This window comes from Parasteatoda tepidariorum, chromosome 9 (genome assembly GCF_043381705.1).
Source record: "Parasteatoda tepidariorum isolate YZ-2023 chromosome 9, CAS_Ptep_4.0, whole genome shotgun sequence".
Taxonomy (NCBI): domain Eukaryota; kingdom Metazoa; phylum Arthropoda; class Arachnida; order Araneae; family Theridiidae; genus Parasteatoda; species Parasteatoda tepidariorum.
The window spans coordinates 48,481,185-48,500,897 of NC_092212.1; the positions used below are offsets into that span (position 1 = coordinate 48,481,185).

The 19,713-nt window shown below is 34.2% G+C and overlaps 2 protein-coding genes across 2 annotated transcripts in view; both read right to left on the reverse strand.

The window, feature by feature from the left end:
* LOC139426413 (fatty-acid amide hydrolase 2-like) overlaps positions 1 to 2,314 on the reverse strand; it is a 12,158-nt gene extending 9,844 nt beyond the window's left edge. The window contains exons 1-2 of the mRNA XM_071185240.1: positions 1,972 to 2,314; positions 1,346 to 1,500 (exon numbers count right to left, since the gene is read on the reverse strand). Of these exons, the coding sequence (XP_071041341.1) occupies positions 1,346 to 1,500; positions 1,972 to 2,314 (498 nt within the window). The remainder of the gene's footprint in view (positions 1 to 1,345; positions 1,501 to 1,971) is intronic.
* The window catches only part of LOC107455511 (fatty-acid amide hydrolase 2), a 111,495-nt gene that overhangs the window by 69,603 nt on the left and 22,179 nt on the right, over positions 1 to 19,713 (reverse strand). The window contains exons 2-4 of the mRNA XM_071185454.1: positions 19,217 to 19,403; positions 17,432 to 17,651; positions 12,860 to 13,072 (exon numbers count right to left, since the gene is read on the reverse strand). Of these exons, the coding sequence (XP_071041555.1) occupies positions 12,860 to 13,072; positions 17,432 to 17,651; positions 19,217 to 19,403 (620 nt within the window). The remainder of the gene's footprint in view (positions 1 to 12,859; positions 13,073 to 17,431; positions 17,652 to 19,216; positions 19,404 to 19,713) is intronic.

The window sequence follows — 19,713 nt, forward strand, 5'->3', positions numbered from 1 at the left end:
AAAAAAAAACAGTTTATTTGATTTTTATTAACCTAATGCAAACTATAGCTTTTGACAAAGTGTGAATTGATGTTTCATAGGGGATGTTTTATTTCCCTGTATGAACCAGGTAACTTTATTTATTTACTCGTATCAATGTTTTATTTTCCCATTCAGCGCAGTTCACTAACCTTCCTGTATGAAACTGTAGTACTTCACTATACTTGTGTTAAAAATAAATAGTTACATCATCCCAGTTTACTGGGTGCAGTACACTAGTGATACTGGGTTCGATATCATACTGGAATAAATTTTATACCAGCTTATGAAACACCGGTTCCGGTAAGATACTGGTTCCAGTATCATACTGGGATCAATTTGATACTGGTTTATGAAACACCGGTTCCGGTATGATACTGGTTCCAGTATCATACTAGGATTAATTTGATACTGGTTTATGAAACCCCGGTTCCGGTATGATACTGGTTCCAGTATCATACTGGGATCAATTTGATACCGGTTTATGAAACACCGGTTCCGGTATGGTACTGGGATTGGTATTATACTGGATCCAGTATCATACCGGAACCGGTGTTTCATAAACCGGTATAAAATTTTTTGTACTGGGAATTTTTTCCAATAGGGAGGTCATCACCTCCTACATCAAAAAGCCTCCACACGGTCTTTTATAAGTAGTCCACGCAGACTGTTTAAAAAGTGAACCAGTTGTGCTCATGAACCCAAAACCTTTTATAAAAGTAATAGAGAGAAATTTATCTTATATATTTGAGAATTGAATCTGTAGTGGTTGACAAGTGAATGAGGCAAACCAGTAATATTCATATATAAAATAAATTTTTAGTCACATATTTACGATCACTTTCTTATTTTAACTATATTCTGTATTAAATGACTCGTACAGTAAGTGGATATCCTTCACAGTGGTCTGATCGGACGACCTGCTTTCAGTTATAGGAGGCGTTGGCTTACCTCAATGCTCAACCAAAACAGTGTTAAAATTCCAGATGAAAGGGATAGGAGTCGCTTTGCGGCCCAGGTGCCCAATAAAATCGAAACACTAGGACTAGGACCTTCTAAATCACTTAACGACAAAGCTGTATGTTAAAATAAGAAATATCTTCTGGCGTTAAACTAAATTTACTACCACTGCTGAAATTTTTCAAGGTCCACAGGAACTTAGAAATAGAGGAATTTAGTTCAAAGTTAGTAGCTGATAATTTAGAAAATAATGGCGATGGTGAACGCAGGTAACTCAATATTCAATTTGCTGTGATAATAATGAGTGTGTTATAATGTAGCGTGTCACATAATATTCAGTAATAAACTGAGGAAATAATTTCCTTACTTTACGCTCGATGTCAAGTTTCTCTGTGCTGTTCGTAGTCAGAATTTTCATAATCGGTACTAGGTCTTCTATGTATCTGCACATTGGTCCAGTTTCGAGAAATTTTGAGGTTTCTTCAGTTGGATTTATAATACATCCTCCATTCGGAACTAAACCTAAAATATTCCAAAACTGTTATCAAAAAGAGAAATTTGTGCGCAACCGAAAATCCTGTTCTCATAACACTGAAAAAAATTGCATAATTTTAAGTCACATTTATAAAATGTTTGCTAAATTTATGAATCAAATTTTTTTCTTAAAAAAAAAACCTCTTTAACACATTTCTACTAGATAAATTCTGTTTAAGATTTCATTGCTTTTAACCAAACAATATTCTTAACAGTAATTCTTGAAATGGTAATATTTTTATTAAAAATAAACTGCAAAAATTCTTTTCAATTTAAATATTAGTATATAGACGCCGTTTACTGCGGATTCTCCTTAGTTTCCAGAAAATATTTTCCTAGTAGAAAAGGTAATGTATTTATAATTTATAATTCAATAAATTAGAATTGAAAGAATGTAATTTATCACTTAACATAAGTATATACACCGAAGAGCCATTACATTATGACCACCCTGCTAACAATATGTAGGACCACCTTTAACCCTCAAAACTGCTAGCACCCGCCGTGGCATTGATTCCACAAGGTGCTCATAAGTAGTTTGAGGTATCTGGTACCAAGCACTCAGCAACTGGTCCTGCAATTCCTTCACATTGCGAGAGGGTAGAGTGGCAGCACGAATTTGGTTTTCCAAGTAGGACCACAGAAGCTCTATTAGATTAAGGTCAGGTGAATTTGAGGGCCAAGACATGACTTGAAAGTAACTGGAATGTTCCTCGAACCAATCTATGACGATTCGACCCTTTTGACATAGTGCATTATCCTGTTGGTAAACACCATCCCCCGCAGGAAAAACTGTTGCCATGAATGGGTGAACCTGGTCTGCAACTATGTTCAAGTAGCTTACAGACGTCAGGGATTGTTCTATGAGGATTATGGGTCCTAATGTGCCCCATGAAAACATTGTTCCTAAGCGAGAAACCATGAACACCTGGGCGAGCCCATTGTTAGATGGAGGGTGGTCATAATGTAATGGCTCTTCGGTGTATACTTCCTTTTCAGAAAAGAAGTCGGAACACTGTGAATCATGTTTCTTACCTGTTTACCTTCGAGTGTCCAGCATATGGAGAAATATAACATACTCGTTCTTCAACTTCATTGCATTCTCACATCTACAGGTACTAGTCACTACTTCCTTACGGAGGTAACCTCACTGACCAGGTACTCCATCTCACCTTCTACTAGTTTCCTCTCCGGACAAGGAATAAATATTTTCGAGTAGTAGTCTTTTAATGTATGATTCTGGGCAATAGTGAATTCGATTTATGGGATTTTTACTCACCACCTTCTAAATACTTCAAAGGCTTATCCGATAGGCAACTTCATTGAAGTTAAGAGATGTTAAACCTTATAAACTGGCTGCAAAATTAACCAAAAATCTGAAATTTTAGCTAAAGTAGTTCTCAACCGTGTTATCCTATCCAGAGCAGTTGACATCCACTCAAGCGAGAACTTATAAAACACAAAAGCTAAAGACCGAAATTTTTCTACAGCAATGGATAAATAATTGTTAGTTAACACGTTGAGCTCCAAGCTAATTTTACATGTCTTGCCCGTTAGGCCACGACGGTAAATAACTACAAACTAAATTTGCAAATATGAGACGGAGTTTGCTAGTTTTTGAAAGATTTACACGACGTATCTGAAAAAAGTGGTGAAATATATAAGCCTACGAATTGTTTAGAAAAAGTGGTGGATGAAAACCTAGTAAACTGAATTTATTAAACCAAGAATCACAATAATTAAGTAAATTTTGAATGCATTTTCTGCAATTCCATAAAAGAGTGTAAATTTTATATATCATGCTATACGCTGTCAGCCAGCTGTTTTTCGCGGCCTATGTGAAAGGTCAGTGTCAGCCACCGGTGGTTGACGCGGCGTAAATGTAATTTCAGTCTCAGCCACCGGTGGTTGACGCGGCCTAAATGTAATTTCAGTGTCAGCCACCGGTGGTTGACGCGGCCTAAATGGAAAGACCAGTGTCAGCCACCGATGGCCGACGCGGCGCTCAACGTGTTAAAGAATAAAAAATTCTTAAACATACTTACCCTTTCAGGTACAATATAGACAGTCTGACAACATGAATTCAATAAATATTACAAATTATTAAAATGTAAAACTAATTGCTTTTAATCACTATTCTAAAAAGAACAAAGAGCTAAAGCATGTTTCTTCACTTAGAATGTGCTGTCTTAGGTCACAGTTGCGTAATGCTTTGCCTGACCAAACTTTTAGCAGAAATTTTCCGTTCAGAAATGAGTTAAAATTGTAGAAACTTTCAATGCAAGACTATGAAAAAAATTTTCGTTGTAATTTAAAATGGTTCAATCAACAAGGAGAATTTCAACTGTGTAGTTTTATTTTAGCTGGCAGTAGGTATCAGCTAACATAATTTTTTTAACTTCTAACTTAACAGTTAATGATTCTTAAAGTTATTATTGAATCATGAAATTTTTTATTTGATCAATTTCTTCCTAATTTTTTCCAGACACTATTGTGATTTTTAGCTTTTCAGTCTCAAAGTTTTTACACGGTAAAGAACATTGTGACGGAACACAAAAAATAGTAAGAACAAATTCACATACGCACAAGAAAAAAAAACAATCAATTATGCATTTACTTTTGTACAAATTAGAATTTTGAAAAAAATTCTCATTTAGTTCATAAATATATATGACCCTTTCAGCATGTCAAGTTTAAACTCTGTCGTTGCATTTCTGCGTCTTGTAAAGGGGCCCGTTTGGTATGCGCTCCTACGAGTTTAACACTTAATAATTCCTGAACTTATTATTGAATGATTATTTTTTTATTCCTTCGTTATCCCTTCATTAATACTCTTTCAATTTCCTAGTTCGTTCTTAACCCTTTCGCGCCTAACGGGACACATACGTCCTATGCAAATTTCAAAAAAAATCTTTTGGGACAGAAACGCTTCTCTGTCTAATGGGGAGACTTTCCCACCAGTCCTGCCAATATTCTTAAAGGTATTTTCATTCACAGAACATAGATGGCACTACCGTGCATAATGCTGCCCTACTCATAGTTTATGCTACCAAAATTGTTCTGTTATTAAAAAAAAACTCGTCGCGAAAGAGTTAAGTCTTATAGTACTTGCGCATCAAAACAAAATGCAACATTAAATTGAACAAATGAAGCAGCGGCGGCTCTTACAACTTTTTAACGTAGAGAGATTTAAAATGTTTTCAAAATCAAATAAAAATTTCACTAACAACTATTGTCTCGTAACTTCACTTATTGGAATGAGGAAAGAAAAGCGTTTTTAACTAAAACCTCGTGATGCCAACTTTTAATTTATATTCAAATTTTTCTAAAAAAATTATATCATCCTAAACGTGTTGAGTTTGTTGCACTTAACGCTATTCCAAATCAGTGGCGATTAACCCCTTGGGGACCGGGTGATTCAGACAAGCATTCGTACAAAATCAGAATCAGGATGTAATTAAATAAAAAACGGTAACTTAAATATAGTCGTTTCTAATTTGACAGACTTACTTTGCTTTTACTTTAACCCTTTCGCGCTGACTGTCACAAATAAGTGCCAGCATAAAACCGTATCAACCAGGGTAGAAAGATAAAACTAGTAATCAAAGTAATTCTTTAGCAGTTTATTTGTGGGCGGAGTTATAATTGTTTGATTTATTTAATTCACCATTACTTTGTTCAAAATAAAAGTATTTAGTTATACTTTGAATTAACATTGATTACATATATGATTAAACCATAGATTCTCAACCTTTTTAACGTTGCCGCCCCCTTAATAAGCAAAAAACATATCAACGCCCCCCTTTGCAATAATCCAGTTATTTAGAGCATGAGGACGGGGGGGCGGGGTGCTGAATTATAAGATGCATTTTAGGCAATTTTTTAAGTAAATTTGCATGTTTTTTTTTAAAAAAAAAAATTTAATGTGTACGTTAACTCTATAATTTTCTTCCGGCAAGTAATCGCAGTCTATTTGTCATAATAAAAATAAATACGGTAATGAAAAAAAAAGTTTAACAAAGAAAACTATGCTTAAAAAGAGTCACTTTTTCTTAATTAGATAATTAAAAAACACCCAAAAATAAAAGCAGTATTAACGAAACAATCAAGTTACTATGTCAGTGGAATGATTGTACTTGATGGTTCATAGCTAATTTCTTAACGTTCGGTTCAGTATTTTTACTGAGGTGAAGACGCAAGTCCCCTCGTTGCATGATTTCGAGTATATTTCTCTTTTTTGTGACTTGATCCATAACAGCACTGAATCCACGTTCGACGAAGTCAGAGAAAGGGAAGGAAATTAAAAATAATTTTGAAAATAAGAATGAATTTTGACAGTCCAGAGTAGAGGCGACTGATGTTACCTTGAAGCCAAAATTGTGTGAGTTATCACCATTTCAAAGCTTCATTAGTTGAAAGTTTGCCCGATTCCTCCTGAATCTGAACCTCTTCTGTTTCAATCTTCAAAAAAGGGTTCATAACCCATTGAAGGACTTCCAGAACAAAACATATTTATAACGGTAAGTCCATGTGCAAAGAGTCAAGGTGTTAACTATATTCTTGTGTATCATCAGAGAAAATTTCGCCATTCTTTTCAAGATACGATAAGATTTGAAATTGGTTGAACTCATTCCTACCAAATTTCTGCTTCCAAAAAAAAGTTTAGAAATGCAGAAATAACTGATTTCGTAGGGATCAAATTGAGTTTGTCACCTTGTAGTTGCAAATTAACGCCATTAAATTTTGCAAATAAATCCACCAACGTCTATCTTAAATTCTAGCAATCTGTCTCTCAGAGCTACATTCTGTCTACGAGGAACTCAAGCACAGAGTTGAAAAGATTCAAAAACCCATTGAGACAAGGCTCCTTTGGAAAGCCAGCGAATCACGGTGTAGTAGCAAACGATATTCTTCATAGTTTTTCTTAAACAGCTGTCTGAGTAATCAATCGTTGAGAACATTACTGCGAATTTTGTTCGCAGCAAATATGACATATTGCAATGACTGATACAAACGGTCGCTGAGATTGTTTCTTACTAAATACTGTCTGTGAATCACGCAGTGAACTGCTAAAATATCTGGTACCACCCTCTTCAAAACGGCGAACAACCCACCATGCCGACCCACAGGGATATTTTTGATTAAATCGGATGAGGCTGGATAGTGTAAAACTGTTCCTAAAACTTCCTTAACAGCGGCAGTATCAATTCTTTACCGATGGTATGACATTTCTCAGATTTAGCAATTAATTTTGATATATCATAAGAACTTATCAAACCATCATCGCATTTTTGTGATTAGGTTGTTAGTAAGCCAGAGGCCAAAGGTGCCTTCAAAAACTTGTCTTTGATGTTCGTGAAAAATGACAAATCCTTATTTTGCTTGTGAGAATGAATATTTTGCAAATGCTTCTGCTAACGGGAAGGCTCCATTGTCTCATTATATTAAACTTTGTTATAAAATAAATTCATGGGTAGTTGAGAGTTCGACAGCGATTGAACAAATCTAAACTTCACGTACGTGGCACTGTATGGAATATACTTCTTTATGTTAACCGACATTGTTGGTGGACGCAAAATACAAATGAAAGAAAATCAACTGTTTTTTTCAAATTAATAAATAATTTACGATTAAGAGCTAATTCACAAACGTACCTGGCCAAATAAACAATGAAATCGAATCGAAACTGGATAAAAAACTGCTAGGAAGCAAACTAAACCATCATAAGAAACACTGGTCAAATCGAACATTTTTACAAAAAGTGCGTGCACTTTAATTTTCCCCAAATGGCTTGAATGTCAGAGGCAAAAACTACTGACTCATGCGCTGTGCTGTGGTGATTCGGATCGGAGAATATGTGTTGCATAAGTTCGTTTTACTGCTGGTACTAATGTTGTATCAGATAATCTAAATTTATTATATTAATTTAATCTTTTTTTCCTTATCATTAATTTCAGATTAATTTTATTTACTAAATGATTCTTAATTTAATAATTTTATTTGGGAGTATTAAAATTAGATTTGAATAACATAACCTGCTCATCGCCCCCTACCACCCAAAACATACCTAACGCCCCCCCTGCCGCCCAAAACAAGTCCACCGCCCCTCAGCATACTCCCAACGCCCCCAGGGGGGCGTTATCGCCCCCGTTGAGAAACACTGGATTAAACTAACAATAATTAAAGTAAAAGCAAAATAAGTCTGTCAAATTAGAAACGATTACATTTAAGTTACCGTTTTTTATTTAATTACGTCCTGACCCTGATTTTGTACGAATGCTTTTCTGAATCACCCGTCCTCAAGGGGTTAATTATTGTTAGTTTAATCATATATATAATCAATGTTAATTCAAAGCAAAACTAAATACTTTTATTTTGAACAAAGTAATGGTGAATTAAATAAATCAAGCAATTATAACTCCACCCACAAATGAACTGCTAAAGAATTACTTTGATTACTAGTTTTATCTTTTTACCCTTTTTGATACGGTTTTATGCTGGCACTTATTCGTGACAGTCGGCGCGAAAGGGTTGAATAAAAAGAGTGTGGTNGTTGGAAATTGCATTAGCTCTTTGCGACCAATGTTTGACTTGTAGATATCAAACTTGGCAATGAATGAAGATATGATTCCCTTAGCCTTGATAATGTTCATTTTATTTCCTTGAAGTTTTACTTAGAGTATTGAGTATAGTTAAGTGCGGCGAGCTCTCTGCTTATCGCTTATAGCTCTGCGTTTCAATAGGTAAGGCTCAATTCAGGTTGGGGCTGAGTAGATATCACAAGGTTGGAGCAAACTGCTAGAATCTGTTAGTTGCTTGGAAGAATTAAGAGGGATTGGATTTTGGTCCGGGAGTTGAGAGACAGTTTTACTTCGATTTCGTTCATTTTTTCGAAACTATCCGTGAGGTACGCAGTTTTCAACTTGCGTTGCTTCAAACTCTCGCTTAAAATAGGATCAGTGGTGTCGAGAAACTCAGTAGCCGAATCCAGCAATTCGAGGAAACGGCTCAGTTTCCTTTTGAAAGCCATCTCACAGCTGCATGTAGGAGCAAGAATTTGAAATCTTCATCATTTTCATGACAAAGTTCTCGGAACAAACGGTTATTAGGAGAATTAGCTTTTATTTTATTGATGCCAGAAATAACCAATTTTTCGGAGCCAAAAGTTGACGATGAATGACATAATGAATGGTGAGATAACTTCCGGTACTTCTTTTTTAAGGTGACCCAGAAACCCAGTATGACAACCAGACATGGTTGGAGCACCATCTGTTGCACAAGCACTTACATTTGTGAGTGAAATTTCTTTTACCTCAAAATAGTCTTTGACCAATTTAAAAATCGACGATCCTTTTGTATCTGTGTTCAAAGTTCTTTTATGCTGCAATCTATATTATAGCTTTTTTTGTTCTAAATCAAAACACGAAATATTATTATTATATATATATATAATAAATACAAGAAAACACGAAGAAAGTTAAGAAAAACAATAATTATTGCGCTTAAGCTGCAAGTAAACAGAACTCATTAGATAAGTTCAAAAAGAAGATAAAGCATAGGAAAATTACAAACATATGGAAAAAAAGGGGGGGAAGAAATAATAATTAAAAAAAAGTAACAGACAGCTGATTTTTTAAAAAAAATGAAAAGAAAAAAAAGGAGGAAATTTTTTTTAAAAAAACCGGAAAATAAAAGATATAATCTTTTCATCAGCCCACACGATTATTTTTGCATTATTATGAAAAAAATTATACTCTTAGTATTAAATTTGCTTTTAGATATATTGATGACTTAATTATCTTTAATTTTCAAGATTTTACTATTTTATTAAATGATATTTATCCTGAGGAATTAATCTTGCTTTGTAATCATGAGTATAATATTGATTTCAATTTTTTGGATTTGCGTATTATAAAGGTTGAAAATATCTGCTTTGTTGATTTGTACGATAAAAGAAATTATTTTAATTTTAATATTAATAAACTAATTACTTGGAATTCAAATGTTTCTAGGAGCATCTATTTAAATACCACTTTAATGAAATGAACAGAATTAAAAGAATATGTAGTAATATTCATTTATCCAAAAAACAAATCGATAAACTCTTTCAAAATTTTATAAAAAACAATGGATACTCAATTAAAATAATAAAATTTTATATAAAATCATTGAATTAATCGTGTATTTTTGTGGATATATTTAGTAAACATTTTCTTCGTTAATTTATAATTCGGGTAAATCCGTTGCTAAAATTATTTACTAAATGATTTCTTTGTTAATTTGTATAATTTTTCCATGTGCAAATCCAATTCAAGCAAATCCGTGGTCAAACGCTGTATTGATACAATATCAGAATGCACTCTTTTTTGCGGATATAATCGTGTGGGCTGATGAAAAGATTATATCTTTTATTTTCCGTTTTTTTTCTTTAAAAATGTCCTCCTTTTTTTTAAATCAGTTGTCTGTTATATTTTTTTCATTATTATTCCCCCCCTTTTTTTTCATATGTCTATAATTTTCCTTTGTTTTATCTTCATTTTGAACTTATCTAATGAGTTCTGTTTACTTGCAGCTTATGCGCAATAAATGAAACTTATTGTTTTTCTTAACTTTCTTCGTGTTTTCTTGTATTTATTTATTTTGTTATATATATATATATACAGTGGGGCCAAAAGTGATAACATTTTTTGAAAGTTTCATGTTTTTCAACTTTGCGTGCTTGTAGAATATATTAATTTTCAATTAAATACAAACGTTTATACATCAAATTGAAGCTAATTTAATGTAGAATTTAATAACAAGACAAAATTAAAATATCTGTATTACAAGAAAAGTTATGCTCATTTTAGTAGAACAAACACAAATCTAAGACTCCTATACTATCAGAGCTGACCTATCAAACAATATTGGAGCAAACAAGTTCGCAAGTTAACGTTATGTTAGTATTAGTTATGTTATGTGCTTATGTTAACTCTTTGCTCCAAAAATAAATGATAAGTCGGCCTGTCTAATTCAGGGGCTCTGCCCAATCATTTTAAATAGGGACGTGTTTTTTAGTAAAAGCGTACTAGCCAATCACAAACACTGTTCTTAAGACCAATCAAATGTCTGTAACTATAGTTTAGGTTATTTGGATGGTAAAAGACTTATTTTTTGAGGAAATATTTTGCGGAATGATGCATACTAGTACAATTAAATAGAGTATTGCTGTGTTTGAATATTTAAAGTGCTTTTTTTTTAATTAAACTAATTTTAAACAATGTCATCAACAAGAAGAACCAATTGGACATCTACAAAAAGAAGCCGAATTGTCATATTGAGAGAAAATGGCCTCTCTTCTGCTGAAATTGCAAGACAAGTTGGTGGTTCAGTGACTCGTTCTGGTGTACGAAAATTCTGTTTACGTTATGAAAAAACGAAATCAGTGGAAAATAAAACCAAATCAAGCCGAAAGAAATGTACAAGTGCTACTGCTGATAGAAAAATTAAACGTCTATGCCTTCAAGAACGAACATTTTATGGTATATTCATCTTTAAATCTGTAATTATTCACTTCACTGTTTTCAATTTCCACCTCTTCTTTGCTAGATTTTTGTAATGTTTCTTTTTTGTTTTAATAAAGTTAAGTGGTTGCCGAGTTACGTGACGGCACCAGGACTGGTACCAAAGTAAGTAACTCGTCACCAACATGTTATATATAAATGCATAAACGATTAATATTTTAACGAGCGGCCGTGCATTCCATCCGCATGGGCTGGACCATCACCTCCTACACCAAGAAGCCTCCACACTGTTTTTTATAAGTAGTCCTCGCAGACTGTTTAAAAAGTGAGCCAGTTGTGCGCATGAACCCAAAACCTTTTATAAAAAGTAATTGAGAGAAATTTGTCTTATATATTTGAGAATTGAATCTGTAGTGGTTGACAAGTGAATAAGGCGAACCAATAATATTCATAAATAAAATTAATTTTTAGTTATATATTTGCTACCACTTTCTTATTTTAACTATGTTCTGTATTAAATGACTCGTTCAGTAAATGGATATCCTACACAGTGGTCTGATCGGACTACCTATAAAAAACCGCGTAGAGGCTTTCAGTCATAGGAGGCGCTGGCTGGACTCGCCCAAATCAAGGGCCAATGCCCGTCGACCGATTGTGCTGCTTAAAATCGTTTCCAAGCCACTACAAAAAGGTCCCATCTATCTGCTGGGTAGCCACGTAAGAGCATTTCGACTCACCAGTATTCCCAGGACGGCCACTAGCGGGACAGGGGGAAGTTAATCTTACAAGTAGAGCAGGAGGTGCTTGAAACCGCGTCCATTGGCTTGGATGCACGCACGCCACTTACTCGCCATGGATTAGCGAATATTTTCGCAGACACCTTGCGTTTCATTAATCGTAGCTGCAGTGATGAGATTCATGCCTCCAGATCCATTTCAGAATTTACGGGTGGTGTGCCGTACGCAATGTTATTCCTGTCACCCGAGAGAAAAAAAAAACTCACGAGGAACTCCGGTCCAAATGCTCCAACTCAACCTATCTATTTCCGATAATGCTTTCTTATATAGTTATGGCTCCTAACGATATATGTATTTGGAGAAAAATTTTCGAGATGCAATGAAAGAAAATAAATTATTACCTCATAAGAGTACTGAAATGATTACAACAGGAGAAAAAAGAAAAACATTAACAGGAAAAACATACTAAATATCACCTACCACTACATATGACAAGCCGAAAAGTTTGTAACAGGAAATAACTTCCTAAAATCTCAAAAAGGAAAAACATTAAAAAGAAATTAAAGGGGAAGCACTTACATTGATAGATTATTCAGTAACCAGACAAGTAATGCTTAGCTTTAGCACTGTTTGATCAAAACTTTGAAGATACAGTTGGATCACCTTGAAACATGATCGGGTGCCTGTCTGTACTTCCAATCAATTTACTGAGTTCAATTTTTATAGAGTCTATTTTTTAAGTTTAATACTTAAAGAGTTCTTTTTTATTTTTTAATTATTTTTTATTATTTTTTTCTCATTTATATTTTTTTAAAATTCTTTATTTATAGTTTAGCATTTGATCCGCATGCTAATTTGTTACTCGATCCTTCAACTTACTAAATTTATAAGAAAGATTCCATTTCCCATCTGGTAATCTATGCACTTCCACTTCGATATTCAAGATTACAGTATACTGTCTTCATTTAACCTACTTGATTAGCGGTAATTTACCTCCAACCGCAGAAACTGCTCCCGGCAGCAACTGCATGGCAATGTCTCTTCAATTTTCACTATTACCGCGTTTGTATCTTAAATTTTATATATATTTTTTAAATGAACTTTTACCTGAGCTTCCTCCCGCTGTTCTATTTGTATCATATGGGTTGCATGTTTTCCCGTACAACAGATTTATTGTATCGAAGCCGAGACCTAGCTCTGCTGAATTGCTAGTGGCTAAAACAATTGCTCCGGCAAATTTCATTAGAGCTACTGTTGGAGCATCTGTAGTAGCTGAAGGTGAATCTTTATACATTAAAGAGCCGCCAGTATTAGGAACTCCTGTAAAGAGAAGAATGCTTAAAAATCGCCATAATATCAGACACAATTGAATACTTGCAAGTAAGGTCATTGCAGATGAATCGTGGCATTTGTTGATTCCAAAAGTCAATCAGGTTCGACATATACGCTTGATGTCACTTGCATGGTATCAAATTAAATCTGATTGAAATCACATGGTTGAGCATAATCACACACTTCTCCAGTTTCAAGCACCCAATTATTAGAAATTGAATGTCAGTGAAAATTTCTAGATTTCTCATTTTTGTAACCACATTAAACATTTTATTTCAACAAAGAGATTTTTACATAACATTGCGTTAACTGTTACGTCAACCTAATTTTATACCCTTTAGCGACATAGCAATTTACAGGTAAATATATATGCGCATACGTTATTAATCACAATCAGCGTTCATATTTGAGTTGGTGGGTAACGTATCACTTCGCAAAAGCTCTCTGTTGTAAAGTCGTCTCAATACTTGTATTTTAATATATAATTACAGACCAACAGGATAACCACGTTAGTGGGGTTGATGTACTAGCATTTTTTTGTTCAGCACATTAACCTACCAAACCCTAACCTTGCAGGTTTGAACTCAATCCAGAATAAAAGAGACTCTCTGCGTTAACAGGGAGGTCACCATCAGTAAATATTTAAAAAGTGGGTACAAGTGTTTCATGTGGCTTTTGAATGAAAGATCTAAATTGCATTTAATTTTAGCAAACGTAAATAACTTTCCTTAAAAAAACATTTCATTAATAACACATTTGCAGCATGACAATGTACGCAGAGTCTGGTTAAGACAGGGGCATACGGGTAGTTGTCCCGGGTCCTCACATGAGGGGGGGGGGGGAAATCAAACAGAAAGTTTATTTTACGTTTCCTCCTTTAATGAACTTTTTTTAAAACAAAATATTAGTACAATGTGAAGTCCGTCAGTTTTATGTTAGCTTCGTCATTGCAACTTCATTCAATCTATCGTATGAACAAAATCTATATTTCGTATATCCCTAGCTTTTTAGGGCGGAATACAGCTAATTTTTGCAATTACGATGGACAAATTTGGCCCATCTAAAGCCTGTTTGTTTACATATCGCAAAATGCGATAGGTTTTCAAAAATACAGGCTCAATTGAGACATCATAATTGTGAAAATTTATCTGAATGCAACCCTAATGTCAGCAAGGTTATGAATTTTTGGCAGCTAAATGGCAAAGTTAACAATCAGAAAACTGCGCTCGGCATGGTGGACATAGAATTGTCAGAAAATCAATAAAATGGACAGGACGATATTTCGTCTGACCATTGGAGGTGGGGGGAGCTTATAGCTATTTTAGGTTCTAGTTAATTTTCTTGCTATCTATAATGAGGTGAAAATTTAAATACCTTCAGAAATATCGGTTCTTCATTATTGAAGCAGAGAAGGCCCCCAAGGAAGTTCTTGCCCCCTTGTCCCAATTTGGCTAAGTTGGGCCCAGAATGTACGGTAAGACCACTCAGGCAATTGAACTCAAATAACCAGTAATAGATTAAGGAAGATACCTCATTTCCTTGTTTTTGTTAGCGGTCTTATTATTACTTTTTTATTTTTTTTATTTAGTTTCATATACTTCACCCTGCATAAAAAGCAAGTAACACAATAAATATAATAAAAATTTTACTACCACTATTTATTTAATTTAAAAATTTTAACTCATTAATTTCATTTTAATCTTAGGATGATCACGATTACCAAACGATGCTTCCGTGCAATAATTTGCCTTTTTTGTTGCTGTCATTATTTATAATATCACTTGCCACACGGGAAAGCCTGCTAGGTGAAACCGAGCAAATTTAAGGCAGAGTGTGCGTTTCTTGTTTCTAAGTGGCGCCATCTATGGCCAAGAATTCTGCCACACCATACGTCGCACCCGTTTATAGGAAGGACCCATTCATTCATCCACAGATCGTAATTTTGACCAGAATCAGAGAACGATCGATCGCCATCCCAGAGGTATTGATTTGTTATGGGAACATGGAGGACTTTTGCGACTCGACAGATTTAACGTGCATCAGTCACTTTACTACACGGGGAGTCTTCGGCCGGCGGGGTTTGAGCCCACGAACTCTCGGACCTGAGCCCTACCGACCAGGCTATCCCGGTCCATTTTTCTTTGCAAACCCCATAAGAGCCAATATATTATGTAATCTGGTTGCAGGTGATACTCATCAAAATTAGAATCCACTATTGTTATAATTGCAGGGGGACAAAAATGCAAAAGGTACTGAATAATAAAATTCAAACTTTTATTAAAAGAAACTGAATTAAGCAATTCTATAGAACATATATTTTAACTTTACTATTGAATGAATATCATTATTTGAAATGTTATAGTGGTAGTTAGATTTTAATAACTAAAGAAGTTATAAATAAATGAAAGGGAAATTAGTTTCTACCACTTTTTCCCCTGTGGCATCCCTGATAACTGTTATGCATATTTTAAAAGTTTTTTTTTACTTTTGAGATACTGCCGAAACTTTTTGCAGAATGAAAATACGGCCAACGGTTCACAATTCGCAACGGAGATCCATCATTTTTTTTCCCGACTGTACCTGATTTAACTCGTACTAACCATTGCGGTCAATGCTTCGAGCGACATAAGAATCACTTAAGCAATGAGGCGTTGTCATGAGCGTCGTTGACGAGGGGAGGGATATTTTGTAATAAGTGGATATTTAGTCCCTATTTTCAGACCCCCTCAATATTTCAGACAAAAGAAAAAAATTTCATGAATTATCGTCGATTTTAGCTCATGAGAGGCAAAATCAAAAAAGAGATTAATCTTTTTGCAGATGGTTAGCAAATTTAAGAAAAATTTTGTTCAATTTATGAATGTTTGAGACTATGTGACTATATTTCAATTTAGCCCCTCTCAAAAATTGGTCAACGACGCTCATCATTGCTTAGGAATTTTGAATTTTCAATATTATTCAGCCATCTAATACTATGGTTCTCAGTTGTGCTACTTCTGGCTTTACTACTAGGTTTTTTTTTCTTTTTAAAGATAACACTTTAATGATTACACTTAATGATAATAATTTAATGATTAGATTATGATTTCAAAGCCTACTTCAGGGTTGCCAACTTTCTAAGCAATCGGGCAACATTTCTTCAAGTGAAAGCTAAGTTTATATTTCAATGCAATTCTTAGTTTTCATTATTTTATTTAAAGTTATTTTCCTCACCCAGAGCCTGAGTGAGGCTGGGGCATGTGAGGCCGTTGCCGCTGGCCCCCACATGATGAAAGGGGCCCCAAAATAAAATAAAAAGTTTATATTACGTTTCCTTATTTAATGAGCTTTTTTTAAACAAAATATCGGTACAGTGTAAAATCCGCCAGTTTTATGTTAGCTTCTTATCATTTATCTATCGTATGAACACAATCCACATTTCGTAAATCCATGGCTTTCTAAGTAAAGAATTCAGCTAAATTTTCGCAATTACGATGGACAAATTTGGCCAATCTAAAGCCTGTATTTTTACATATCGCAAAATGCTATATGTTTACAAAAATACAGGCTCCTGATTGTAATTGAGCCATCGTATTTGCGAAAATTTAGCTGAATTCCGCCCTAATGTCAGCAATGATATGAATTTTTCGCAGCTAGATGACAAAGTCTGCACAGTGATATAAAAGTACATTATTATATCGAATAAACTTAGACACTGTAACGATAACATTATTCTTTAAATCTTCACCTTTTTTACTTAATCGAGTGTTTAAAAAACACATTGTTTTTCTTTTGTTTTTTTAAAACATTAATTTAATCTATTATACAAATTAGATGCACTCACCTTTATGAAATTAGCAGTGGCAGATCAATGTGAAATTCGAAAATTTCGGGTCTATCCTTATTTGTGAATCCGTATTCATATTAATCCGTTTAAGTAAGTTGCATAATTCTTTATAAAATGCCTTTGAACAGATAAATATATTTAATAAACAATTGAAGACTGATCTTATCATTACAGTGTCTTTGTTGATTCTGAATAACAATTAACTTTTACGTCGCTGTTCAGAGCGCCATCTGTGAGAATGAGAAATATCATTAACTGGGATTTAAAATGTTTAAAAAAAATCACTACATTTGTAACATAGATATCTTCTGACTTTAATATGCTGTAAGAACCATGGAATCTTTGAATATTAACAGCCGTAAAAAAGATGAATATTAGCTATGTTTAAACCTAACGTAATATTTAATTTTCCGAATTAATTTCATATTACAAATGAACTATTGTGCCATATTTTCAATATGTTTATGTTACTAAATTAAGAGCTGGTAAAATAGCTAGATAGAAATACATTTACACTATACCTTTGACATTAAGAAGGACTTTCACTGTAAATGGAACCCCGAGTAACGGCTTTTCCTCTTTCAACTGTTCCCTTGTATACTTTCCAGATTTTATATGAGCGTCGATTTCTTTCGCCTCTTTTATAGCTTCTTGAAAACGGTACTCTGCCACTGCATTGATGTCAGTTTCCACTTCAATTATTCGTTCGATGTAAGCTAGCACAACATCCTCACTTTTCAACTGATAAAAAAAACAATCAGTGCGATGAAATGTATGTTGTGATAGTATTATAAGTAAAAGCATGTTTGTGAGAAATAAATAGTTCTTCATTTTTTGTTAAGTGAGTTGGTAAAAAAATTTGCCATTTCTTTTTCATTTTTATGTTGTAACCGGTGTTGAGAAGCAGACCTATTTCGGGGGAAACGACTATCAATGTTCAACTCCTTAGCTATGTAATTTTTCATCCAACCCAGAAGACAAGAGAGAGACTCTTTGATGAAAGTAACAATCTGATGGCGACTCATAGCAAGGACTGCTTTTCTATAGCATGGACAGGGTACTATTTTCCAATAGCACCGATCAGATTTACTAATGTTCTAGATTGTTTTACTAAGTTCTTCAACTTTTTTCATGGGAAATTTTGTTTCCTTTTCGCTACTGGTAAAAAACCCGTTATACCAATGGAGTTATTTTGATGGGACTGAATGAAGACTTAACAAACAGTAGCCTGACATTTTCCTCCCCGTTAGAGGTCGTATTCACGTGTCGCGAGTGATGAAACTTGTCATTCTGGTCCACATGATGTGCCGGCCATAAATAAAAGGTTAAGGGAGGAATTGCACTAATCCGTTTAGATGAAACGTAAAAAAAATCGTCATACTAATATTAATGCTAATGATGCTTGGTTAATTTCAGAAATTGAAATTTTAAAAATAAATCAGTCACGCACTAAAAAGTGAAACTAACGAAGAAAATAATTAGTTATTGAGGAGAAGCATAAAAAAGTTATGATACAAATATTGACGCCAATGCTTAATTAATTTTGGTAATAGCTACCAATTTGTTTTATAACCGTCAGTTAACAGTCAACCCGATTTTGGGTTCACAACAACAAGACGAACGAGAAAAACGTTATAGGTTATAATAAAGTCAAAGATGAGTTAAAGTTAAGAAGAGTCAAAATGACATTCTGCTTGCAAATAGGACCCTGGTTGAAACTTTAAGTACAGTTGAAGTAAAATTTAAAAAAAAACCCCAATAATTTCATTATAATTACTATTAGCTACGATTATGGAAAGGATTTCTTTATTATTTTCAATTGAAAGTTGTTTTTTGTTTGTTTCTATTGCCACTTGCCAATACCAGCAAGCCTGCTTGGAGAACCAAGCGATTCTAAGGCAGAGGGTGCGTCTCTTGTTTTTCAGTGGCGCCATCTTTAGCCAAAAATACGATTTCAGCCTTACTCACACGTCACAGCCCGTTTTACGGGGCGGATTCATTCATTTATCCACAGATCATAATTTTGACAAGAGAACGATCAATCTCCAACTCAGTACCCCCAGAGGAATTGATTTATTGCATGAACTTGGAGGACTTTACGACCCCGAAATATTTAAAATGTACCAACCACCGTTTGATACGCGGGGTTTCTTAGATCAAAGGGATTCATACTCCGAATACGAGTCCAACATCCTACAAACCTCAACTGTCTGTGAAGCAACACAGTGTCATTCGATTTTTATTATTAATTTATGAGGGTTTTTTTTTCAAATTGCTTTTCAAATAAGTGTTGTGCTTCTACTTACCAGCCCATTTCTGATCTTCTCAGCAACTCTTGTCGCTGACATCAACAGTAAATCATTCGTGACTGGTGGAACTGTTTTACCTTTACCCCAGTAAATAAACATTAGCATAATGTGACTCAGAGCACTCAACAGACTAAAGACCAATTTTTTAGCCCAGAATCGAATAGATTTGAATATTTTGTCGAACCTGGAAAAGAAAGTTATTCAGATGATATTAGGTATAAATATTTGACAATTTGTACGGTCGTTGACAAAATATTTTTTGCAAAGCTAGCCACACTCATGCCTAAAAAAATTTTAGTTTTTAAAGCTGTCAACCTTGAAAAATCAAATATATCTATTATGTATATAAACTGTATATATTATAATATGATGTATATATTTAGTCAGCAAAAATGGCCAGTTACCGCTGGAGTATCTCAAGAAGAGTAAAGGGGGAGGGGGGCTCTCTCCTGAGATGACAGAGCCTTATATGACAGGATATATGATAATATATA